The 26,215-nt window shown below is 43.3% G+C and overlaps 3 protein-coding genes across 6 annotated transcripts; 2 read left to right on the top strand and 1 right to left on the bottom strand.

The window, feature by feature from the left end:
• The first annotated feature begins 279 nt into the window (after window positions 1-279).
• On the top strand, window positions 280-1,898 carry mos (v-mos Moloney murine sarcoma viral oncogene homolog). The gene has a single exon (XM_010739832.3). It carries the CDS (start codon window positions 385-387, stop codon window positions 1,399-1,401), a length of 1,017 nt encoding a protein of 338 aa, XP_010738134.1. The 5' UTR covers window positions 280-384; the 3' UTR covers window positions 1,402-1,898.
• Window positions 1,899-2,582: 684 nt separating this feature from the next.
• steap2 (STEAP family member 2, metalloreductase) lies at window positions 2,583-13,493 on the bottom strand. Of its 4 annotated transcripts, XM_027283528.1 has the most exons (8): window positions 13,434-13,493; window positions 10,898-11,097; window positions 10,420-10,610; window positions 8,671-9,116; window positions 8,224-8,390; window positions 6,867-7,394; window positions 4,636-4,800; window positions 2,583-4,153 (listed from the first exon to the last, which is right to left on the bottom strand). In XM_027283528.1, the coding sequence occupies exons 4-8, from the start codon at window positions 9,056-9,058 to the stop codon at window positions 3,860-3,862; spliced, it is 1,542 nt and encodes a 513-aa protein (XP_027139329.1). In that variant the 5' UTR covers window positions 9,059-9,116; window positions 10,420-10,610; window positions 10,898-11,097; window positions 13,434-13,493; the 3' UTR covers window positions 2,583-3,859. The 4 variants fall into 4 exon arrangements, with proteins under 4 accessions (XP_027139329.1, XP_019121750.1, XP_019121751.1 ...); XM_019266205.2 differs by lacking the exon at window positions 13,434-13,493 and having other exon boundaries at window positions 10,898-11,527; XM_019266206.2 differs by lacking the exon at window positions 13,434-13,493 and having other exon boundaries at window positions 10,420-10,541; window positions 10,898-11,527.
• Window positions 13,471-22,289, top strand: alg14 (ALG14 UDP-N-acetylglucosaminyltransferase subunit). Its single transcript, XM_010739834.3, has 4 exons — window positions 13,471-13,653; window positions 14,586-14,737; window positions 15,906-16,028; window positions 21,907-22,289. Exons 1-4 carry the CDS (start codon window positions 13,512-13,514, stop codon window positions 22,135-22,137), a joined length of 648 nt encoding a protein of 215 aa, XP_010738136.1. The 5' UTR covers window positions 13,471-13,511; the 3' UTR covers window positions 22,138-22,289.
• The last annotated feature ends 3,926 nt before the right edge of the window (window positions 22,290-26,215 follow it).

The raw sequence follows: 26,215 nt of genomic DNA, 5'->3' as shown, positions 1-26,215 counted from the left end.
AGCTCCCTCCCTCCCCCAGCCTCATGAAGTCAGAACTGTCTGTGCAAGTGTCTCCGAAACCTCCACACAGCACCAAACTGTCCAGCTGCTGGTTAGTTAGCACTCACTTTTTTTCACATGTATAAATATCACTATGCTTCACTAGCACAGCCTGCAGAAAGTGTCTCACTGTACCCCGTCCTCCCCTACTGTAGATCGAGTAAACTGAGTTGAACTGTCGGATGAACCTGATGAACCCAAACAGAGAGCATTACATACTCCACAACACTAAGTGGCGGTGTGGCTGTATGTGTGTGTGTGTGTGTGTGTGTGCTGAAAAGCTTAGAGGCTGCAGAGCTGCCTTCAGTCAGCAGCAGACTTCAGGCTGCACAGATACCGTGCGCGATGCCTTCTCCGATCCCCTTGACTCGCCTGCTGCCCAAAGATATCTACCCCTCCGTGGACATCGCAACGTGCAGCAGCCCGCTCACCAAACACTCCCATGGTACCACCTTACAAGTCCCCGTGCAGCGGCTCCACGGCAGAGTGGCCAGCCGGCTCTGGTCCTCTGTGATCCACTGGAAGGAGCTGCGCTCCATGCAGTCTGTGGGCTCCGGAGGGTTCGGCTCCGTCTACAAGGCGGAGTACCTCGGGGACACGGTCGCACTGAAGAAAGTCAAGAAGTGCACCAAGAACAAGCTGGCGTCCCGACAGAGCTTCTGGGCCGAGCTGAACGCAGCACACCTGCGCCACACAAACATCGTGCGCGTCATCGCGGCCACCACCTGCGTACCTGCGGACTTTGGAGACGAAAGCAGCATCGGGACGATCCTGATGGAGTTCGTTGGGAGCAGAAATCTGCAGCAGATAATTTATGGATGTGCAGAGCCGCTGGGGGAGGACAGGTGGCTCCGGTACTCCACAGACATTGTACACGGTCTGCGGTTCCTGCACTCCCACAGCGTCGTGCACCTGGACATAAAACCAGCCAACGTGCTGGTGTCCAATGAAGACGTCTGCAAAATTGCCGATTTCGGCTGTTCCCTCAAACTGGACCGGGGCTGTGAAGTGAGCTCCATCAGCCCTCATCTGAGCCACGTAGGCGGCACGTACACGCACAGAGCCCCGGAGATGCTGAAAGGCGAGGGGGTGACGCCTAAAGCGGATATCTTCTCCTTCGGGATCACCTTCTGGCAGCTGATCACCAGAGAGCAGCCGTACACCGGCGACAGGCAGCACGTGCTCTACGCGGTGGTGGCGCACAACCTGCGGCCGTCTGTTCACAGCCACCCGGCGTTTGAGTCGGCGCAGGGGCGGCTGTGTAGGACTCTGCTGAGCCGGTGCTGGAGCGGGGACGCCCGCTGCAGACCCAGTGCCCAGGAACTGTTACCTCACATGGAGCAGCTGCGCTCCCACATGTGAGGTAGGTTTCTAGCTGCAGACAGATGTGGGCTTCATATAATGAAACGTTTTAGAGACCTTTTAGTCGGTGCTCCTCCGTTTTCTTATGGACACATTCATGTCGAATCCGGTTTAAAAAGTGTACAGTTACGAGTCATTATTACCGAGCCGAATGGAATGTGCACCCCGAAATGGACTTTTTAATTCGGCACATGTAGTCTCAACTAAGGGAGATGTCTTGTGTTTTGTGAATAACAAGCAAAAACGCTGCAGAGTCGCATTTTACACACACATTCCTGATTGGCTGTTTGTTTAACAGGTGTAGACTATGACTCTTTAGTCCTGTTTTAATCCCGCACCGTGAACACATCATTTCATTTGGCTCAGAGCACCCACACTGCTGCTGCTGCTTTTAGTGTTTTTCTTAAACTGTGAAATGAAAATGTTTTATTGACCCTGTTGAGGTTGTAATGGGCTGTAAGTGTGATGGGTTTTCATTAAAATTATTTTTATACTATGTGTTGTTTGTTTCTTGGCTCCTCCTCGTATGTTGACAGAGCTAAAGTCAGATTTATTTGAATTATTATTTTTTTTGTCCTGACCTGCCTTCAGACTGTGGGAGGAAAGAGCCAGGTGGTGAGGTGTACTCAGAGTGTGGATGCTTTGACTGACAGGTGGATGCTGTTACCAGCGGCTGGTTTCAGTGAACAGGCTTCATTCAGCCCTCCTCAGGCGGCACGACTGCCAAGATGGCGGTAGTCTGATCCACCGCAATGACCTTCACAACGATTTTAACAATTTAATTGAAAAACTTCAATCAAAACGACTTTAAGCTTTTTTCAAACTCATCACAGCGAGTGCAGATTGACTGTTTCCAGGTTTCACTGACAGACAGCAGAGGTCGCTGCTGCTTCAGAACATTCTGCAGTGACCTGACAGCAGCTTCTGAGACAGTCAGTCAGACAGTTGTTTAGGATGCAGCTTGTCCGCCTGTTTGGAGAGGTTTTACTACATTTCAGTGCTCTGTGGAAACTCTGTGAGGAGACGTCAACAGAAACCACACACATCTTTAGGAGTTTGTGTGCTGTAACACTTCAGATACAGAGATAACAACTTCAGACACACATTTCATTAACATAGACTGTTACTGGGTCACAGCCAGGCTGCCATTGTGGTTTACACACTTGATTAGAGTCTGGAACTTCAGTGAACATCACATTTTGCTTTATTTCCTGTTACAGTTACATATTGCTGTGTGGTAATAGAGTCTGATAAATACATTTAAAGTAACGAACTATGTCGTAGTTCACTGATTATTCACAGGAATGAGATGGCAGAAAAGACTCCCGTCAGCTCACTGTGAACACTGGAAAGGACCAAGTCATGGTCATATTCTTCATCAGTCCAGTGGACTTCATGAATTAGAGCCTGACAAATGGCCACTGTGTTGAGTGGTACAGTCATACAGACAAAACACAACTACACCAAAAGCAAAAGTGTTTCAAGAACTGAAGAAAATGATAGTAACCAATAATATGTGCAAAAATAAAGATTTCTTTTATGGAGTTTACACATTCAGTATTATTTTGGACCGAATGGAAAACATCAGAATGTCAAAGAAAGACATGACAGAGAAGTCAGGGGAAAGACAGCCGCATGCTGTCCTCAGAGAACTGCACTCACACTAGACTGTCATTATTTAACTGTGTCACGGCTCTGCCTGCATTCACTTATATCCTTTGGATGGTCATTATGCTGATGATGATGTTAAATAGACAGCATCACTGTAATGAGTTATGACACTTACTATACTACTGAAACACATATGTATTGAATTGACAGGATATAACAGCAGTTTACTGCCATACAGATAAACAAAGAGAATGATCAAAATCTGTGCAGCAGTAGCGGAGATGCCCTGACACCTCCTGCGGTTAATTACACTGGATCCTACACTTCCCATAATGCAAACCTGTAGTAAGCTCCGATCACAAACACTGGACCCTACACTTGCTGGAACTCAATAGTGTCTTTTGATTTGATCGTCGTTAATGACAATTTAGCCCCTGGTAGCTTCTGATTAACCGTTTGATGCTAAAAAGTTCCTCCTCCATAGCAACAGAGGATATTTTTATTACACAACTGTTTTTACAGGTCCAGCAGAACTAGTAAAGTGACACAATGTGTCAAACTAGTGGAGTTCTCCTGTCTGCCAGGACAGGTACATGTATTGGTGAAATATTTGAAGCATATTGGTAAGATACTGTCATGGGAGGAATATTCAGTTTTACACTTAGATGGCAAACTGTGACATACTAGTTATACAAGGACAGTCGTTCACATGTCAGTAAAGACTGTTTGGTCATAAAGTATAATATGCCCTTCCACTGAGAATCACATGAATGAAGAGTGTTCAATAAAACAGATATAACTATGACAGTAGAAGTAAAAAGGAACAGACATCTTTGTGCTGCAAGGATCACATGATAGTAACTCTCTCAGGTGAAACCTGGACAGCCAAGCCCACGGGCTCCAGGCGCTGACACCGGTACTGACTGCTGTCGAGGCCCCGGCGGATCTGGTGGAGTTTGCGGGCCACACAGGGGAGCAGCATAAGCACCTTGCCCAGTATGACACACACTGGCAGGGCCAGGGCGACCACGAAGCTGGGAGGCAGGTAGAAGCGGTAGGCCTCCTCCTCAAAAGCTCGCTTCCATCCAAACAGCAGGCCGTGGAAGGTAGCGATGAGCAGGGCGATGTAGCCCAGAGTGGACTGCAGCAAAGACAGGGAGACTCATTAGGGCACAAAGAGGAACAAGCCCTGTGATCATACGGCAAAGAGAGCAGAGTTCAGGCACACAAGTCACTCACATGTGACAAACTTCACCCTGTGTAACACACATCCAGCGTACACTTTGCAGTTTGGCAGTGGACTGAAGTTATTCCTGCTGCTTACTTAGCCTTCACTGTTTATACTGGCTGTGGCTTGGCTGCTGATCTGGCCTATTACCAAACACACACAGCTCATGGAGGCAGTTCAGGTACTTTTAACGCTCTTAGTATCCAATTGCGGCAGTTTGCATGAAAAAAAACTGTACACCTTCACCTCTGAGCCACACCTCAGCGAAAGTCACACACATGCATACACATGTGTGTGTGTGTAACTTACACTTTACCAGGATATCATTATCTAAAAACGCTCTGTATACCCTCAGAGTTAACAGGTTTTAAGTGTCAGAGTTTACATGTTTGTACCTGTATGAAGCTGAACTCCCTCCAGTTGAGCGTGCTGTTGACAGAGGGGATGGAGGTGACTGCTAGGAGTGACAGGAGCCCGAGGCTCATGATCCCAAAGGAAACGTACATCTCCACCCTCCACACCTCCTCCTCATTCCACGCATTCTCCACATTAGCATGGACCTGCCAACACAGAAGATGCTCAAGAGGGGTTTCACCACAATAACTATCATTAACATCTTGTTGTATGCATGGTCAGATTAACCTGCAACCTGGGACAACGGTGAGCTGTTTAAAGACCATGTTAAGGCAATTCTGACATTTATTTCAAAATATATTAAATATGTTGGAAAATAAATGCTGAAAACATGTGAAAAGACTTATTACTGAAATGTGGAGTTAGAGGTTCAAACAGTCTTTCACCAGTTTTCAGTCCAGGATTTTTCCTTAAAGGGTGACTCAATGATGCGCTGAGGCCACCCTGAGCATAATCCCCCTTGCCTCCTGTGGAGGGGGCGTGGTGCTTCACTGCATCAGCTGCAGGAGAGAAGTGTGGGGAGGGCTCAGGAGAGCAGCACCAGGTGAGAGTGATTAGCACACCAGAGCTAATCACTCTCTCCTTTAAAAACACAGTAGCGTGCTGGACCTGGGAGAGAGACGCAGACACAGGACGGATGCTCCCAGCGGTCGGCAGCACTCAATAAGAAGACGCCTGCAAACGACCCGAGGGAGCTGTTCTGTGTGTACTGCATGAGAAATAAACATAGTAAAGTCATCACTGGTTGTGTCTTACCTGCTGAGAACCCACAGTGGCATCGGACCACGCCACACCTCCCTAACCCACAACAGTATAAAAGCCTTCACTGCCTGCTTCCTAATGACACTTAAACCCCATGTTACACCCACATACAGTTTTTACAGAAAAAAATGCCTCAGATTAGCTGCATGGTAGTTAAATCAAAGCACATTAATTCAGGAATATGCAAGATATAAACACAAAACTGAAATATTTAGGTTCTTAAAATAATAACCTCACCACCTCAAGAGCCACCTGACACCTGAAATCTATCATCAGGTTTCTCTGTATGTGGATGGTCTGTTGTTGTTGGTCTAAAACTGAAAAGTATAAAATGAATGTTTGCCAAGGTCTTCCTTCCTTTTTTGACAAAATCAAAATCTTCCGGTAGCTTGTTAAAATTATTTTCTCATTTTAATGGGCAGGCAAGGTGGCAAGAAGAAGGAAGGTGCTCTACAAGCAACCACACATGCCTCATTTCATGTTTCACAGACAAATATACAAAAAATACTCAGCTGGCTCTACGAGGATCTGTTACCTACTCTGTAAACTTCTGTCATCTGTGAAAATACACAGTGACTGACACAGTTAACCAAACACTTCAAATGATTCAGTCTTAGTCTCTTTATCCTGTTATACAATAACCGTCTATTTTTACCATGTCTGCCTACACGCTCTGGATAAAACAAGGCTGTTATATCATTCAGAGACCTGTTTTGGAATGGCACTTTTGCTGACCTTTAACGACCTGTAAATGTAACCTGCCTCATATAACTTTATCCACTATCTCTATGTTAGCAGCTTTACTTGTTAAATACTTTATAGAAACCAGAAAATCTGACAGGGCTGTACAACCACATCTTTCATTTTTACCCCTCCAGGTGCAGATCAGACATGAGTAGGAGGCTGAACTAGAAATACAGACCCCTGCTGGTAAAAACTAAAATGACAGGTTTCCTCTGCTTGAACCCACCGCACTTTCATGCAATCTAAAGCCATAAATCATCTTCCTTGGCACTTGTGGCACCTGTCATAGATGCCTGCCTGTCAACTGGTACACACTGTCTGATCATGTTTAAAATCTATCAGTGGTTCTGGGTACAGCTTTTACACCCTGTCCATAGATGCATCCTCGTACACTTTGAAAGCCCTCAGCAGACTGTCATGGACAAAATCTAACTCTCCTTTAAAGGGTCGACTAAATATGATGTGATGAAAAACAATGTGTCTATCCAGACAGGAATAATAATTTAAAAAAGATTATTTGTGCTTTGAGGCAGTCTTTATGCTAAGCTAGTGTGTTTGCTCTGTACTTAAAGGACTGATATTGATCCTGTATCAATATCAAAGTCAAGAATGGTCTTTCTAAAAATGTTGACTTGTTGAATGTTGTTGGACAATGCCAGCGTTGTGTCAGTGTGAACATGTTGTCAGAGCCCTCCACCCCACTGACCTGTTGGTAGGCGGTGTTGAGCAGCAGGTACCTCTCAGAACGCCTCATGGGCAGACAGAGGCTGTAGAGAACATGGACAGCAGCCAGGAAGAAGCTGAGGAGGCCCAGCTGTTTCCGGCTCTGCAGCCAGCCCTCCAGCCAGTGCGGGAAATGCCTGTACTTGGTACCATAGTAAAGCTGGTGGGCGGCTGCCAGCTGGCCTGACAGGTACACCAGGGCCAAGAGAGTGATGGCAACAGTGGGCAGTGTTCGGTTCACCATCTCTATTGGGATCTTGTAGAAGTCACTCTGTTTGTATTTCACATATGGGTGGATGATATCTCGTACAAAAGAGTATGCAAAAAAGAAGATGGAGAGGGCCACAGCAGTGAGGACTGGGCCTTTCCAGCCAGGAAATAACTGAATGGGCATGTTTTCAATGTCCTGCGAAGAAGACAGGGTGCCCATATCCACCGGCTGGAAGTTAAGATGTCGGGCAAGTTCCATAATCTGCTGTCGAGCCTCCACTGAGTCACTGCAAATGAACACCTACACAGAGCCAGGAGTGCAGAGACAGACTAGTTAGAGATGCAATGATTTTTTAAATGATACTATGTATTTGATGTATTTGTGAGCTGTGTTTGAAGGTTCACATCTTCAGTTGATGACAGTAAGAAAAATATAGAATATTTCCTTTCAAAGCCTTTCAGCAGTGACTTGATGTGTGCTCTCCTTATGTATGTCAAAACATGTTATTCCAAAATAGTAGCTCACCTGGCACACCAAGTACCCTGTATGAAAACTGAGATTTCTGAAGGTGTGACCTGTACTTTTAGAATCCAATCCACTGATAAGGGCAGCTGACTGGCTGAGGGATTATTTCAGGATTTATTCTACTACCAGTAGTTCCACTGTTATGAGTGAATTAGTTTTTTTTTTTTTTATCATCCTTGCCTGAATTATAACAGAATGAATGTGTGGAAAAGAGAAAGCAGTCCCACAGACTGTCACATACAATGTGCTCTCCTACGATATGAAAAAACACAGATCCTAATGAATCACAGTGTTTTTAAAATAGACTGACTACTGATTTGTTTGTTTGGTTGTGTTAAAGCTGAACACAACCATCTATAGTAATGGCGACACTACAGCACAACAGCATGAATGTTTGTTCTCTACCTTTGGAATTGACTAAATAATCAGAACTTCATCTACTATCTTGTTTTGGAGCTTTCAACCATAAGTCATGTCCTTTCTCTCAAGATGGCTCAGGTGTTATCACATGACCTTGTCAGCCAATTGTATTCCATTCACCCATCTTGGTGACAGAATGTTGTTGCACGCTGTGAGAAGCTTTCTGTTGTCTGTGACATTGTACCTGTGTGCTGGCGTCTTTGGGGCTGCTCTGCTGCATGGCCCAGGCTGAGATGACATTGAAGCCTTTGACCACGATGGAGTCTGGCAGCAGTGAAGCCAGATATTCAGCATTAGACTCTGGATACTGGTTCACCCTCCTGTTGTTACTCACATCCACTAAGATCTTGCCTAGAGGACAAAAAGACCAAATTTCATCCTGATGCCTCTGTGTGGCCTACATACACAAACAAGACCATCAGAGAGGAGACTGGCTATTTCTGTGTAGTTATTCTTGATGTCTGCCACCAGGTCGGATTCCCTTTGAATGAGACTCTGTGTGTGTGTGTGTGTGTGTGTGTGTGTGTGTGTGTGTGTGTGTGTGTGTGTGTGTGTGTGTGTGCGTGTGTGTGTGAGTGTGTGTGTGTGTGTGTGTACGTGTCTGTATGTGTGTGTGTGTGTTGTTATCTACCTTCCAGTAGATGCTTAAGGTCCCATAGGACAGAGTAGTGCTCACGGCGGATTGCCAGGAACACGATGCCAGCCTTCCCCGCAGCATCTTCATGGTGTGTCACATCCACCACATGCGGGAATGACTGGGCTGCCAATTTAGGATGGCGGCTACCCACCACCACATGGAAGCCGCAGCGCAGCAGGCGTATGGTCAGGCACTTGGAGAAGTCACCTGAGCCCAGGATGGCCACTGTGGGCTGGGCTGACAGACAGGCACTCGCTGTGTTTCCAACTCCATTATTCATGCCGTTGGGCAGGAAACAGGTCTGGGTGTGGTGGTGGTGGGAGGAGGAGGCTGTGAGAAACACAGGGCTCCTACTGCCGCCCATCATAGAGATGGAGTCCATCCTTCCTCCCTGTCACTTCCTCTTCTGTGGTTTTCTACTTAGCAGGATTTCAGTGGGTCTAAGGGAGGTAAGAGGAAATTGTTTATGTAGTGTGTAGGATTTTGTGGCATCTAGTGGTGTAGTTGCTGATGGCAACCGGCTCACATCAACCCCCTTCTAAGCAAGTATGAGAAACTATGGTGGCTGCAAAATACATCAGAACCACAAGACCCTAGCTGAAGCCTGTTTAGTCTGTTGTCTTTAGTCTATTGTAGAAACGTGGCAATTCAACATGGTAGAATTTGTGGAAGAAGACCAATTGAGTCTATATATGATTATATAATATTCCATTTTCTGCCATATTTTGTAGATACTCACCACCATGGAGAGCAGAGCTTTCAGCCGCTCTGCTTCACAGCTCTGGAACTCTTTACCCCCCATCACAAGGAACATGAACTCACTCTCACAATTTAAGTCTGCACTTAAAACCCACCTGTTTGAATTAGCCTTTTCCATCTGATTCGTTTTGTTTGTTATTTTCTGTCTACTCTCATTTATTGTAGGTGTCCTTGGGTGACAGAAAGGCGCCTATAAAAAAATTTATTATTATTATTATTATTATTATTATTATAAAGCCCAATAAATCTTACACTCTAGACCTGACAGGTTAGGGCTCATAAAGGGTTTATGAGTTTTAACTAATGACTTTATTTCTGTTTAATAAATGATTTACTGATGTTTTATTAATCAGTTCATAACACATTTGGAGAAGCCAGTTTACTGCTGGTCTTGAAGGTCTTTAGCAACTTAACCACAGCATTTATTAATGACTTATCAACATTTTTACTTACATATGACTTATCAACTTTTGATGGCTTATTGCAAAGTAATGATTTTAATAATAACTCAACCAAGGATGCCAAGCTGGCATCCTGAAAGCTGATAACTGATCGGGTCTTGGTCTGCATCTTATTATTATTATTATTAGAACACTTGGAGGCCCAGAGCTGGCAGAGGGCTATTTGATTTATCATTTTAATGTGTTGAATCAGGGCGTGCGTGCCTCCGTGTGTGTGTGTGTGTGTGTGTGTGTGTGTGTGTGTGTGTGTGTGTGTGTGTGTGTGTGTATGCAGTAGATTTGTAAACGCTGATGAGTCCACCGGGACAAGCTACCTCTTAAAATGACCTTCTGCGCGGGGAGACAGTGATCTCGTGAAGGACGCGGCCGTGTGCGTGCAGACAGCCTGCGTGCACCTGTAGCGCAGCAGCACGGTTTGAGCCGCACAACATACATAGCAACCTGATGACAGCACGCGCATATACGCATTTAGATCAAGAGCGGAATGACACACACTGTATGAGTGTGACGGTGTGTTACCCACCTGTCATCGAGCTTCACGGGTCGCTGGTGCTCATGCAGAGACGCAGACCAGCTGCTAGCTGCCCATCCTGGTCCTGATGCTGCTCAGCCTCCGCTGTTTGAACACATGCTGCATTCACGTGCCTTACGGATGATCGGAGATAGCAGCTTCCAGATGACAGTATAGTGCGTAGTTTTTCCTCAGGCAATATACTTTTGTAATATAAACCAATAATATTTAAAAAAAGCAAAACAACAATAACATTCAAACAGTCAATATTATTAGCAGCAATAACCTGTACGACACAATGCAATCAAAATGATGGAATATGACTACATTGGCTTACACATACATACATACATACATACATACATACATACATACATACATGCATACACACACACACACACACACACACACACACACACACACACACACACACATACATACATACAATGAAATTAACAACAGGTACACTACAGGTTGCATGGTGCAGTACCTGGACCCTACAGAGGTTGCACAGGTAGTCCAACTCCTCCAGGGTGGGACATCAATAAGGGCCATGCCAGAAGGTTTGCTGTGTTTCCCAGCACAGTCTCAAGAGCATGAAGGAGATTCCAGGGGGCAGGCAGTTACTCTATGAGAGCTGCACAGGGCCGTAGACGGTCCTTAACCCATCAGCAGGACCAGTATCTGCTCCTTTGTACAAGGAGGAACAGAATGAGCACTGCCAGAGCCCTACAAAAGACCTACAGGAGGCCACTGGTGTGAATGTCTCTGACCAAACAATCAGAAACAGACTTCATGAGGGTGGCCTGAGGACCCAATGTCCTGTACTGGACCCTGTGCTCACTGCCCGGCACCATGGAGCTCGACTGACATTTGCCACAGAACACCAGAATTGGCAGGTCTGCCACTGGCGCCCTGTGATTTCACAGATGAGAGCAGGTTCAACCTGAGCATGTGATAAACGTGAACAGGTCTGGAGATGCCGTGGAGAACGTTATGCTGCCTGCAACATCATTCAGCATGACTGGTTTGGTGGTGGGTCAGTGATGGTCTGGGGAGGCATATCCCTGGAAGGTCACACAGACCTCTGCAGGTTAGACAATGGAACCCTGACTGCTATTAGGTAGACAATGGAACCCTGACTGCTATTAGGTATCAGAATGAAATCCTTGCACCCATTGTCAGACCCTACACTGGTGCAGTGGGTCCTGGTTTCCTCCTGATGCACGACAATGCCCAGCCTCATGTGGCGAGAGTATGCAGGCAGTTCCTGGAGGATGAAGGAACTGATACCATTGACTTGCCCTTATGCTCGACTGACCTAAATCCAATAGAACACCTCTTGGTCATTATGTTTTGGTCCATCTGATGCCGCCAGGTAGCACCTCAGACTGTCCAGGAGCTCAGTGATGCCCTGGTCCAGATCTGGGAGGAGATCCCCCAGGACACCATCCATCGTCTCATTGGGAGCATGCCCCGACATTGTCAGGCATGCATACAAGCATGTGGAGGCCATACAAACTACTGAGTACCATTATGAGTTGGTACAAAGACATTTTGGCAAAATAGACCAGCCTGCCACATCATTTTTTTGCTTTGATTTTGCGTATTTCTTCAAATTCAGCCCTCTGTAGGTTGATAGTTTTCATTTCCATTAATGATGTAGCATCCTTTCGTTCCTAACACATTACTCAATCCATATCAGGAAAGATAGACCAGCGGGATTTCTTTTCCTGTTGAGATCTCATGTGTTTTCAAAGTGGTCCTTTTTTGAGCAGTGTATATATATATATAGATATATATATATATATATATATATATAATATAATATATATAATATATATATATATATACATATACATATATACACAATAAAGAATGACTAACTAGAGGTAAAACATCCTTGAGCAGCCTGGTTGGGAGGGGGTCTAAGAGACAGGTTGACGGCTTAGCTGCAGAAATGATTAAAGTTATTTGATGAAGGTCGATGGGGGAAAAACAGTCTAAATACATAACAGGTTTTACAGCTGTTTCAAAACTTGCTGTATCAGAATGCAGATCAATGCCTGTTGAGGGCAAGAGGTGATGGATTTTGTCTCTAATAGTATTAATCTTATCATTAAAGAAGCTCATGAAGTCATTGCTACTTAGACCTAAAGGAATAGATGGTTCTGTAGAGCTGTGATTCTCTGTTAGCCTGGCTACAGTGCTGAAGAGAAACCTGGGGTTGTTCTTATTCTCCTCAATTAAAGAAGAGTAATAGGCTGCTCTGGCATTACGGAGAGCCTTCCTGTATGTTTTGAGATTATCTTGCCAGACTAGATGAGATTCTTCCAGTTTAGTGGCACGCCATTTGCGTTCAGATTTACGTGCCTCTTGCTTTAATTTACGAGTCTGCTGGCTATACCATGGTGCTAGCCTTCTTTGTTTAATTGTCTTCTTTTTCAAAGGTGCAATAGTTGTCCGTAATGAGCCTGTAATACTATCAACAAGATGATCTATTTGTGAGGGGCTAAAGGAAGTAGACGAGTCCTCTGTTACAGTTAGACATGGCATTGAATTCAATGCTGAAGGAATCACTTCCTTAAATTTGGCTACAGCACTATCAGATAAACATCTGCTGTAGAAGCTTCTACACAAAGGCTTATAGTCCGGTAGTATGAACTCAAAGGTTATTAAAAAATGGTCAGACAGAAGAGGATTCTGTGGGAAGACTATTAGATTATCAATTTCAATGCCATATGAGAGAACACTTTAACTGCTGCAAAAGGTGGACATACTAAATATTTAAGTTAAAGTGGATAAAATCAGCAGAACTCACTTCATCTGATATTTGTTATGCTCAGAGTAACCATCTGCATGTTTCATGAACATTATGAAATGAAATCATGTTTTGGAGGCAAAAAAAGGTCAGTATTTTCAGATCTGCCAGGTGTTCTAATCATTTTGGCCATATATATATATATATATATATATATGTTAACTCAGCTGCGAGCACTGTATTACTGACAGGTTATGTCATGTACCTGACAGCCTGAACGCAGGGAATAAAAACCCTCGTAGCACTTGACCTGGTTTGGTCGTTCCGGGCTGCCGTAGCCGTCATGGCGGTGCTGGTAGCTGTGTTAGCTGTGTTTCTTCTCTGTCTGCTGGTTCTTGTTCGGTTCTATGCTGTTCTGAAAACTGGATCCAAATGTCGCCCCGGAACCAAAGGTCCGGTCGCTGTTCTCATCGTTGCGGGTTCAGGTAACGTTAATTACATGAACGCGCTGTTACGTCTGTGAACCGCGGTACGTTTCCGTTCTGTTCTTCTGACGTCACATATGTTGTTCTTTATGACGTCAGCTGTTATTTGAAATTGAAGAGCACAAGCACGAACCAGCAGTACACGTTCCTCCGTTAGCGGACTTCCTTAGCTGCTGCTATGAGCTGCTGGACTGTGGTGCTGAAGTGTTCATAACACCGGTGTTCCGTATTAAGTGGTGGCTACGTTAACTTGCGACCGTCTGTTAAGAATAACAAACAAAACAACGAAGCATGCATGAGGACAGTTTACAACAGCTGACGCCTTCCACTGACGGTCACCAGTTAACAGGGTCACCCGTTAAACCGAAACACCGGGGACGGAGCAATCTATTAAACGAGATCTTTACAAGTGTTTACACCTCCGAATTCGAAATCTGGGACGATACCTAAAAATATATATGTTATATTTGAACATTAAAGCAGAGCAAGTTACCAACAGACTGAGGCTGTGTGTTCTGATTGGCTCCTGACATTAATATCATCTGATGCATGGCCCAAACTCCTCAGACTGCTGTTCATTCTAACCATGGGCATTAACCTGCTGCTGGAGCTGCTGCCTCGCTTCAGGGGGGACTTCTTCTTTCACATTTCACTGTATGCTGTGGCATTAACATTTCTCTTCATTGGAACTAAGGCACCCAGACCAAATCATGGAAAACTGGAGCCTGGCCAAACGTACACAACAGTGTGTGGACAGGGGCGTTCTGTTCCTGACAGTCAGTCTGAAGCTGTAGAATGTATGAGATGCTGAAGAATGTGTGTCGGAAACTGAAAGAAGGAGTTTGTTCCATGCCAGAATCTGCCATCAGAGTGTAATCTCTCTGTTTAGTGAGCTCATTGTGTTTTCTTTGTGTGTTCATTGTGTTTTTCAGGTGGTCACACCTCAGAGATCTTACGGCTGATGGAGTGCCTCAGTGCAGCCTACACACCTCGACACTATGTTATCGCTGACACGGACAAGATGAGTGAGGAGAAAATCTGCGCCTTTGAACGTTCGAAACCTCCCTCACACTCTGAATCACAGGTACATTCTCCTCACAGATTCCTCACAGTGTTACCAGTAAGACCTAAATAGAGATGCCAGGTTTGTGTGTTTCCTGCAAAACATAGAGTGAGATATGGGGAAACCTAAGCTGATAATCTGGCAGCCTGCTGTCCTGTGTGTCCTAAGTGAGCTGCAGCTCTGGCAGACAGACAGACAGACGGCTAGATAGACAGGTGAGCTCTGATCAGTGGGAGTATTTTGTATTCTTTACTTAAATAAAAGTACCAATACAACAATGCAATTCTCCACCATAAGCTAAATGTTCTGCATTCAGATCAAGTATCAAAGTACTTGGCCTATAGTGAGTGAGGGCTCCTCCATAGGGCCAATGTCCTGTCATGACAGTCACCCATGAGAGAAGTACAGAAGGTAAATGACTCTTTGGTGGAACTTCAAACAATTCATAGAGAGTTGAACTCTATGATGTTTTAAGTTATGTAATCTAAATGAAGCGGTTTGAAAATCATTGACAGTTGGTTTAAACAGAGAAAGTCCTGTTTCAGGTTACACTCTATAAGCAGATCCACGGTGAATGAAGTGAACATTTGGCACAGTCAAGAGAGAGTGTGTGGAAGTTACAGCAGAGTGTTTATTGACTTTCTGAGATGACAATGATGAAATAAGTAAGTGGTGCAGTGTTAATATCACCAGCAGGTGTCATGATTACACTGTTCATCTGTACTTCTCTAGAGTTTTTTTTTATTTACAACTTTATTGTCATTTCATAAAGTACAAGTGCTGAGACAAATACAGACTTCCTTCCAGGAATGAACATTTATCTGAATGAAAGATTTCACACTCTTTTTGTTTGATTGGCTTAGTGATTAACAGCTTGATGAAGACACATGTTAATAATGAGTCAGTTTTTCAGGATAATCTACAGACACTTTTTGTGCCCACAGATGTTTTTCTGTGATATGTTGCTTTCATTGAACAGCTTCTAGTGCAGATAGACACTGGGGATGTTGCGAGGAGGGGGGTGACAGGATGGAAATTTTAATGATGTGGAGGCAGAATAAGTTTTCTAATTTAAGGTGATCTAAACTGTTATTGTTGTGTGGCAGTGTAGACTGAACACAGACGTTAATTTGCTGTGAAATCTGAGAGATGAACTCGTCATAAACTCGCTTGCATCTTCGTTCTCCAGTTCACCATCTGTCGGATCCCACGGAGCAGGGAGGTGCATCAGTCCTGGTGTTCCTCTATTATCAGCACCCTGAACGCCCTGCGCTACTCTCTCCCTCTGGTGTTCAGACTCAGACCTGACATGGTGAGTGCACCCAGCTCTGTACCCTTACACACACACACACACACACACACACACAACACACACACACACCAGCGTCCAGTGTTCAGTGTTTTTGGAGCTTGATACTAGAATCAGGATGTCTCAGCCTGTCTTGCAGACTGTGAGCACTGCTGTCTTCTGTGTGCTGTGAGTTCTCCATCGTTATAGACGTACAGTGGTTCACTGCTTAAAGAAGTCATTTGTTTTTGGCACCTGCGTGCTGGATTCACTGAACAGTCATGGAGGTTGCTGCTTGTTATAAACATGGTGAACTAGACATAAAGGGTTCATTGGAAGGTAACAAAACATGATGACACCTGAATGAAAACATAATCAAGAATATGATCTGCCAATAGATAATCAAATTTTACACACTTTAAGTAAGACTTAAAAGATAGATTTAAACCCTTCACTCCGCACTAACAGGGTGAAATGTACAGTGCTCAACTCTCAACTCAACTCAACTTTATTTATAAAGCCATTTAAAAACAGCTGCAGCTGACACAAAGTGCTGTACATAAAATAGAACAGTGCTGACATTTAACTGGTTGAATAACAACATCAGGCTTATTGAATTACACAACATCTGTCACATCAATAATCTGGATTTCAAAATATACTCTCATTCTAGAACATATTTAATATTATCTAGCTTTGAACCATAAAGTTTAATCCATCCATTTATATTAATAATGCAAAGTATGCATGTGGACATCTTTTCCACAGACTTCAGCAGAGACTTCTTCTTCTGTGGTTTTCCTCGTGTTACAGTGTTGTCAGTAGCTGTGGAGAGTTTTTGTCACCTCAGGGTTCAAAGTGAGCTAATACTAAACAGTGGAGTGCAGATTGCTGATTGGTCAGAGAGAATCGACACCTGACTGCAGATTGAAAACACAATTTAAAAAAAAATTAAATCAACCCACATTTTCACAAAATGTTTTTTTTCGCTGAAGATGAAGTCTCTGATGTTTTATCCATCGTCACCATAACAATCAGCTAAGAATTCCACCAGCTGCAGTCAGCTGCAGTGGAAAACCAAACTGAGAAAGTACAGTTACAGTGTATCATCAAACTGATGCAGCAATCTTACAAAAATCCAAAACTGCAACAGCTTCAGATTTCCCACAATCGAGATGTTAAAGGGAAAGCTGGTATAAATAGAAATATACATGTTTTAGAACATATTCAATCCTGATCCCGTCAACATGACCTTCAGCACTATATGACCTCTTACAGGGGCGCAGATAGTGGGTGTGTCAGGTGTGTCATGACACACCCACTTTTGAATGACCGTAGATCCGTCCCACCCACTTTTATGTAGCTTAACGTTTTGTTTTTTTTTGTTGTTTTTTTTAAACTTTGTCTTCTTCAAATCTTCTGATTCAAGCATCACGAGGAAACCAAAATATGAATTAACATAATATTTGGTTTACTGAGGTGTGTGCTGATGTGCATGCGTTGTGTGTAACAACGCGTACGCATCAAGCAAGTGACTCGTTTGGACTGTGCAGCAAAGAGTGTGGAGTCGTCGTCGACTTTGGTTGCCACGGTTACCAACTGATCACTTGGACAGCTAGCTGCACGTTCAGCACGGCATGGCATGATGAGAAGGACAACAAAAAAGCAAAAGACTATTGCGTCATTTTTTCAAAAAGTCACTTCTGTAAGTAAATTGTACTTTTTAAATATATACTTCATCACACCACATTCCATTTCTGAGAGTCTCGAAGCAATGTCCTCTCGTGAAAGTAAAATCGTACGAGGCAAGAGACAAACTTTCGCCTTCTGTCTCCGCGTAGCCTGTAGCCTACATGTAAATACCCCGTTGGACATTAATAACGTAATGCCGTTTTAATGTTAATCTGACTTTCCTCGCCACGCACGAGCATAGGCCTACTGTTTAACAAGGACTGACTAAACGCACGTAGCCCACCCAGTTTCTCAGCATTTTTTAAAACGAGTTTAGCATTTTTGTGAGGGGGTTTCTGTGTGTGATGACAGTTAATAATTTGTAATGATTTTCATGAGCTTCGTCCCCCCCAGTTTCTCAAACCTATCTGCGCGCCTGACCTCTTACAAGTACAGATTCAACACAGTTTGAGTTGAAGTTGTTGACCTGCTGCTCCCCATCAGACAGCTGTTTACTGCACCTGGATCAGTGCCTCTAGACTCACAGCCACACACAACAAGTCTGAGTAGAGCTGCCATAAAGGTACCAGGCTTAATATGTATGACATCTTTATAGGTAGTGACGTGACTTAACCTGTAGATGAGGTTCAGACTGTTTGTTTAATGGAGCCTCAGAGACAAAGAGTGACACTGAAACGACACACCAGCTGTCAGAGAGTGACACACACAGATAGGTGTTTGTGCTGAACAGCTGTGCAAAGCAGCTGTCCAACACAAACACCTCAGACCTGTGGTCAGTGTGGAGGAGGCACACCGAAGTCAGCATCAAAATCATCTTCCTCTTTATCAAATTTTTGCTGTTGAAATGAGGCAGCAGTCACTGCGGTAACTCATCATGGTGATCTGGCAGGGTCATATGATCACCAGTAAATATTTGTCATTATTTAATATTTATCTCTGCTTGTTCCTCTTATTTTTCAAAGAAGGTTAAATGATTCAGTCAGCTCACATCATCAGACCTCGTAGAATGAACTTTGTCTGACACTCAATATCTGTCAGCAGGTATGATCATAATTCATAATTGGGAGTGGTGGATAAGTCCCTGACACATCGCAGTTCATCATCAACATGATGCTAAATGATGGAGAATGCCATGAAGCAGTCCTCATCTGTCACAAAGACCAAATCCAGCTAAGGTTTGATGCTGTAGTACAGTCTATGGATCTGCAGTCACACCTGTTAGGGTTGGACCGTGAAATGTCTGTCCATGTTGGTGAATCTGACTTTGTTCAACCCTAAATAATCTCTAGAATCTCTTGTCTCCCCGTCATGTATTACTTTAATGTGGTTTAACCACATTCCACACATCTTTTCTTTTCCCTCCAAAAATCCTTCTGGTTTATTTGTCTCAGATTTCTGCCCCCACCCAGTACAATGGAAGTGAATGGAATTGAATTTGTGCTCTTCACAACATTTAAAAATGACATTTTAACATCAGCATTGAACAGAAAGGGTCAGGTTCCTCCACTGAGGACAGTCTAAGTAAGAACGTTTGAATTAAACTGTGTCAGCTCATCACCTCTGACAAAGTACAGATAGTGTAGCTTGTCTGTCTCTTGTCTGTGTGAACTGTGTGTTGAGAGTAGTGAGAGCAGATTCCAGACCTGTGACCGGTCCCTCTGAATGTGGGTCCAGCAGAATCCTCTGATTATTGGTGGCCGGTTGGAAACAAAGCCGGGACTTAGTGCCAGGGAAGTGATGCCAGGAATGTTCCAGTCAGGCTTATGACTGCAGCATGCTTGAGGGGCAGTTGTAGACCTGCATGGTACTGGTGCTGCCATAAGGGGATTTTACCAGATCATCTTTATCTGGCGAGGGCCACCAGAATTCTAAACTTTGATACTTTTTGATTCCACAGCAAAAAAGAAAAAAAGTCTTTGACACACAAAACAGATTTTTTCACAGTGCTGGGACAGAAGAAAAGATCTCTGCTAGGTCTCTGATGTTTGTGTTGTAAGAAAGGAAGTTAAACTTGTTTAGGGTGTACCCTGCCTCTCACCCAATGCCATCTGGGATAGGCTCCAGCTACCTACGACCCTGATAATTCTACAAGATGTTTGTGTTGATTTGTTCTGTACACGTGACATCCATTGCACGTCTGTCCGTCCTGGGAGAGGGATCCCTCCTCTGTGGCTCTTCCTGAGGTTTCTTCCACCTTTTTTCCCTGTTAAAGGTTTTTTGTGGGCAAGTTTTTCCTCACTCGAACCGAGGGTCTAAGGACAGAGGGTGTCACTCCCTGTACAGATTGTAAAGCCCTCTGAGGCAAATGTACTTTGTGACTTTGGGCTATACAAATAAAATTGATTTGATTTGAAGTGGTCACAGGAGAAGGATGGATGGAAGTGAAGTTACTGTAAAACTGTGAAAGCTGGCAATAAGCAGATTGAAGGGAAAATGAGATTTCCATCTCCAGAGTTGTGTTTCCTGCGGGCAGAGTGAGCTTAAGGCCGAGTGGTGAAATCTGCTGCCTTATGCCTAACTTTATTTATTGCACAATGGCAATTCATTTTCCCAGTGAACATATGAACGTGCTGTTAATGAAGTGTTTGATTTCACGGGTGTACAGTAACTGTTGTGTATGTTATTGGGCTGTAGAGTGATAGAAGTCAAGTCACCTTAGTATCAACGCTGCTATGTGTACAGGACATACACAGAATTGAAATAGTGTTTCCCTCATGTCCCTGATGCAAACAGCAATAAACATGAATTATAATATATAAAGAAGTAAAAAAGATCTAAGAAAAAGATATAAACATATAACAGTATTCACGGGATGAGCAGTATAGAAGTGTGCTGTGTGAAGGCAGAGTGCAGGGCAGCCATGTGCAGAGGATATTTCAGGGCTGCTGTGTCTGTACTGTGGAGCTGTGTGATGACTTCTCCAGACTCCAGTGCAGCTCTTTCTGGTTTCCTGTAAACCCAAACTCCCTCAGCCTCCCTCAGTCCTGAGGCCACTTCTTCATCCCAGTCCCCTCCCCCTCTGTCTTTGAATCTCCCTGAGCTGCCTTTACCGCTGCCACTGAGTCACCACAGAGCACCAGTTTCTCCTCACACTATTTAGCACAGATCTTCACTTTGAGTGTTGAAGGACAGTTCAGCTCCGTCATGGTTGGCTTGTTTGTCACATGACTCTCCAAATCCCAAGATCTCAACAACAAACACACATTCATTTCCTGCACTGTCCTCTAGCTCAAGCCTTTTTCACTAAGAACCTGTGACCTCACATCAGATGTGGACATAAACTCTGAGCTTTTTTTTCTCATCATATAATAGAAAGATTTGAAAAAGTGAAAATATTCACTGTGTACAGGTCAAGGTCACAAAAGTCACAGAAATATTTTCTACTTAACTAAAGTCAAGTTTAATATCGGTAGTGAAAAGGTGATTATTTGAAGCAAATCTTAACGAAAGTGTAAAAGTAATAAAAAGCATTGCTGTGGTTGTCACTATTCTTTTGCAATAGGTGCTGGATGCCCAAACAATGCTGATTGTACCTCCAAAGTAACTGGAATCAAAAACAAACTATTGACCATAAAAAGAGTTGAGAAGTAAAGTTTAGAGTTTTGAGGAAAAGACGGTTCAGTTCTGACTTAACTGACAGAGACACAGTGCGTGTCAGCCAGCAGTGACACACTGATAGAGGGCATTCAGGATAGTTTTTTTGTTGTTGTTGTTTTTTACCAAATCTTGTTTTTTGAACTCTTCACAGGTTGAAACAATAGCATTGTGTTGTTTCTTTGCATTGTTTGAGCAGAAAATGAATGATAATATGAATGATAGCTGAATGATAATATGAATGATAGCTGTGTATATATGGATTCAGGTCTGCAAATGAAAACAGTGAAAGACATTCTGCAGGTTTGTAGCTCTTTACATAAAATCTTTCTTTTCACATGTTGCTGTGGCTCAGATGTACCACCCCTCCCTGTCTGCAGTCTGTCTGTACTGGACACACAGACATTAAACAGATCTTAATATTAAACGGCAGATTCACATTGCTCCGAATTGTTCCTTTAACCAGTTTCTGTCATGTGACATGAGAATTCATGAGGTTCCTTTCTATGAAGCTTATGAACCACCAAGTACGTGTCACTTCCTGGAAATGTGTTCATCCCCCTCTTTTCTGTCTGGGTGTGTGTCTGTGTGTGTGTGTGTGTGTGTGTTGTTTCAGGTGCTCTGTAATGGCCCGGGGACCTGTGTTCCCTTATGTGTGGCAGGACTCCTGCTTGGAATTCTGGGAATGAAGAAAGTCCTGATAGTTTACGTTGAGAGTATTTGCCGGGTGCAGACGCTGTCACTCACAGGGAAAATCTTGTACCCAATATCAGACTATTTCGTTGTGCAGTGGTCCTCTCTGAGGGACAAATATCCCAAATCCATTTTCCTCGGAAGAATAGTGTGAAAATATGTTACATGTACGTCTAAATCATGTTTGTAATTCCCATGATGAAATGCTCTGTTTTTTACTGCTGTTATCATTTAACAATCGTGTCTGTGTGACATTTCACCACCTGATGTTATATTTCAAAAATAAAAACCTGTTTTTTAAGATGCTTTTCTAGTTTTACTGTCTTTCATTCTGCTGCTGAAAATGAAATGCAGTGTACACCCTTCAGCTGACACTTGTCTGTTTTACAATACTCCACATTAGCTGTGAGGCTGTATATAATAATCATCATCATCATTCATGATCATATATAATCATCAATTAAATTCAATTTCAATTCTCTTTTATCTATATAGCGCCATATCATAACAAAAGTTATTTCATGACACTTTCCATGCAGAGCAGGTCTAGACCGTACTCTTTATAATATTATTAACAGAGACCAACAGTTCCACCATGAGCAAGCACTTGGTGACGGTGGCGAGGACAAACTTCCTTTGAACAGGCAGAAATCTCGAGCAGACCCAAACAAGGCTCATTGGTAGACGGTCATCCAGATAGAGAGGGTCGGCTAGAGAGAGGGTGGATAAATAGAGAGAAATAGAGAGACACAGATGCACAGCAGCAGCAAACCATTAACTAACTATAAACTGTAATGGAGATATGATAGCAATAATGACAGCAATAATATGTGTAGTGGACGTCATGCAGGACCACAGCAGCAGCCACGATCCATGAGAACCTGCTGGACGAGAGAGCACAGATACTCCTGGAATCAGTCATGATAATACATTGTATTCACAGAGTGTTTCTTATGATGCTTTACAGGAGTTAAAATCATCAAACAACAGAATTAACTATACCACACGTGCAGTAGTCAAGTTGTAAAATGAAACCAGGGGGGATGGTGAAATTTTTCATTTATGTGACATATTTTCCAGCAGGGGGGTCTGGGGGTCCTCCCCCAGGAAATTTTGCATTTCTTAGATGCAATTTCCTGCATTCTAGTCAATTTTAGGGTGACTTGCTAGACATGGCAAATCCTAAATCCCATCTGATTCATAGCTTGCATTCTCAGTTGCACGGCCTGCACAAGACAATACTATTTATCGGAAAGAAAGAATAACCACTTAACTATGGACATCATGTCATTCACATCTTTTTTAAACATATTTGTAAAAACATTTTAAATATCTTTATTTGTGAATGTGCTCAAATATTTTTTTAAACACAATCTTTGTGTATGTTTTTAACATCTTTGTGTGTTTTCAAACATATTTAAATACATTTAAACACATTTTTGTTAAAAATCTTCACTTAAAAAAACACAATTTAAGGAGGAGGAAAGAAGACTTCGAGTTTTAAGACGACGCGATGTTTGAAACAAGCGGTATTAAAGAATATGAATCAGCAGGTAGCAGCTAGCTGCTGCTAAGGCTAAAACAACACAGAGTGTGGATGATTGACACCTGACACCTGTCGACCAATCAGAGTCAGGAGAATCTATTAGTACCGCCCACATTCACCTTTGACCCACCAATGACGATCCAGAATGAAGTAAACCCAAAGGTAGTATATCGCAGCAAGAGGTCACACTTCACTGTCAAAGCCTCTTTGTCTTTATGTAACAACCAGAAGCTTCGTGACTGATTCAAACTAAAGCAGAAACATAGCAGGAGACATTAGCAGCGTTTCTTCGCGCTGGACATACTGTGTCATTTTGTGGATTTTGTTGCTACTCTTTGGGGGCTAGCTCGCCGAGTTTTCACCGCACAGTGATGAGGCACATATCTTTGTAAGATAGATTTTTATTTTTTCCCCCGCCGCGCCTCCCCTGAAGTCCTCTGGCGCCCCCCAAGGGAGGCGCGCCTCACACTTTGAAAACCGCTGTCATAAGAAGGGATGACCATTTTAGAAGAGGGATGATTTTGACCATTTTTCCCCACAGGGGGGATGGCATCCCCCCCCATCCCCCCTCAACTCGAGTACTGCACACGCGTCATTACAAGCAGTTCTGAAAAGGTGAGTTTTAAGTTTTGAGTTGTTTGAAACATAGACAGGTGAGTTCCAGAGGGAAGGGGCAGCTATGGAGACGGCTCTGTAACCCCATGTTCGGTGCTTGGTCCTTAGTGGTGGAGACAGGAGGTTGGCATCAAAAGGAGCAGAGACTGTGCGACAGAGTGTGGTGGCGGAGCAGGTCTCTGAGGTAGCAGGGGGCCTAAAGAAAATGGACTTTGACTGTTTCAGGTTATGTTTACGCACATATAGCATGAGCTGTTTCACTCTGTAGACAGCTGGAGTGACTGAAATGGTAAATGGACTGTTCTTATATAACACCTTTCTAGTCTTCCGACCACTCAAAGCTCTTTTACACTACATATCTCATTGACCCATTCACACACTGATGGCACAGCCTTCAGGAGCAACTTGGGGTTCAGTATCTTGCCCAAGGATACTTTGACATGCAGACTGGAGGAGCTGGGGATCGACCGCTGAACATCTGATTAGTGGATGGCTCTACCTCCTGAGCCACAGCCCCTAAATAGAAAGGTATCTGCTCAGATCTGTGTGAGATGGATGACAGTTTGTAGTCCAGTTGTGTGATATTGTACACAATATGGTAATAGAACAATCATGTCTCTGGTCCACACACACAGTGCATCAGGGTTCACAAAGACGAACCCCACTTGCAAGTCTTCTGGATCCAGCTGGACATCACCCAAAACAGGAAATGTACACTTAAATGTGTCCATCTTTTAGGCTTCAGTAGCAGTGAAACAGAATGGAAGTGTAAGGAGTGTTGTATAGTGTATTGTTTTCTGAGCACTGCCAAGTCGGGTGACGGATTGACCAAGCATGAGTCAGTGAATAAACAGTATAATATAGCTAACATTAAACAATAAGTTTAAGCTTAAAGTCGGAGTGAATGTGTTAGAATAAAAGTCCTGGTCCTGGAGTTTTAAAGTGTGATACAATAAAATTATAAGAGAACTCACAGTTATAAGAGAAGCACGACTAACACAGTGACCTCTGGACACAAACATACATGACATGAGCCTGGTTCAAAGTCAGAATGAAGTTTAAAGAGGAAACACATTCCACACAGGCAGAGCCTGGATGGACCAAAAGAATGATTTCATATTATTTCATATTGTGACAGACAACATAAAGAAAATGTCTTTCCTCACTGGTTTAATAGTCAGTATTGTTTATCCAGTGGTAATAGGATTGCAGCATGTCAAGCCACTTTTCAAGGCAATTCAATAGAAAAAGAATGATCAACTGTTTCAAAATATGAACAGAATTATCATACAGGGTGTTTGCCCTATGAGTACAAAATCTATTCCAGTTCTTTACTGTGTCAGACATGAAGGAGTCTCCTCTCTTTGATCTGCTGCTGGTTACATTGTCACTGCTCTGTTTTGCTTTCTTTGTGCTATGTTTCCTGTTCCTGGATAGAGTGCTGGACAGGAAGAGAGCTCTGAGATGATTTGTTGAGCTGAACCAAAGAAGAGGAGGGAAGAGAAGGAGCAAACGATTCTTAATACAGCCTGACATCTGGAGCCATTTATAGACACACTCCATCTCTGAATATCTGCGAGAGGAAACACACACACTGAACTGATGACTGACTATGTGACCTGTGAAACAACTCATGATGTCACACAGTACTTTATCAATATATATATTCAATCTATCTGATTTAATAACGAAGTACAGACTGTAAAATATGCATGTCGCTGTAACAAATATCTTTACAGACAGAAGGCTAAATACAGCTACTAATAGGAGGAATGACGAATAATATATATTCAATATATATCCAAGTGGAAACAGGACAGCTTCTTTCTTGATTAGAGCTTAACAAAATGATTTTTGGTACCTACAGGATACTATAGCGTTCTTCATTCAGTAAACACAGTTCAGTTTCACTACAGTACATTTCTACTTTAGTTTCATTCTCCTGCTGTTCGCACAATGTGTATATTAAAGTTTTCGTCATATTTAGAAAGATGAAACATACTTCTCAGTTAAACTGATTTAACAACAAACCTAACAGCACACCGCCTATACTCACTGTCCATAGAAGAAG

This window comes from Larimichthys crocea, chromosome X (assembly GCF_000972845.2).
Source record: "Larimichthys crocea isolate SSNF chromosome X, L_crocea_2.0, whole genome shotgun sequence".
NCBI lineage: Eukaryota > Metazoa > Chordata > Actinopteri > Sciaenidae > Larimichthys > Larimichthys crocea.
This window is presented reverse-complemented; position numbering and strand designations above follow the sequence as displayed.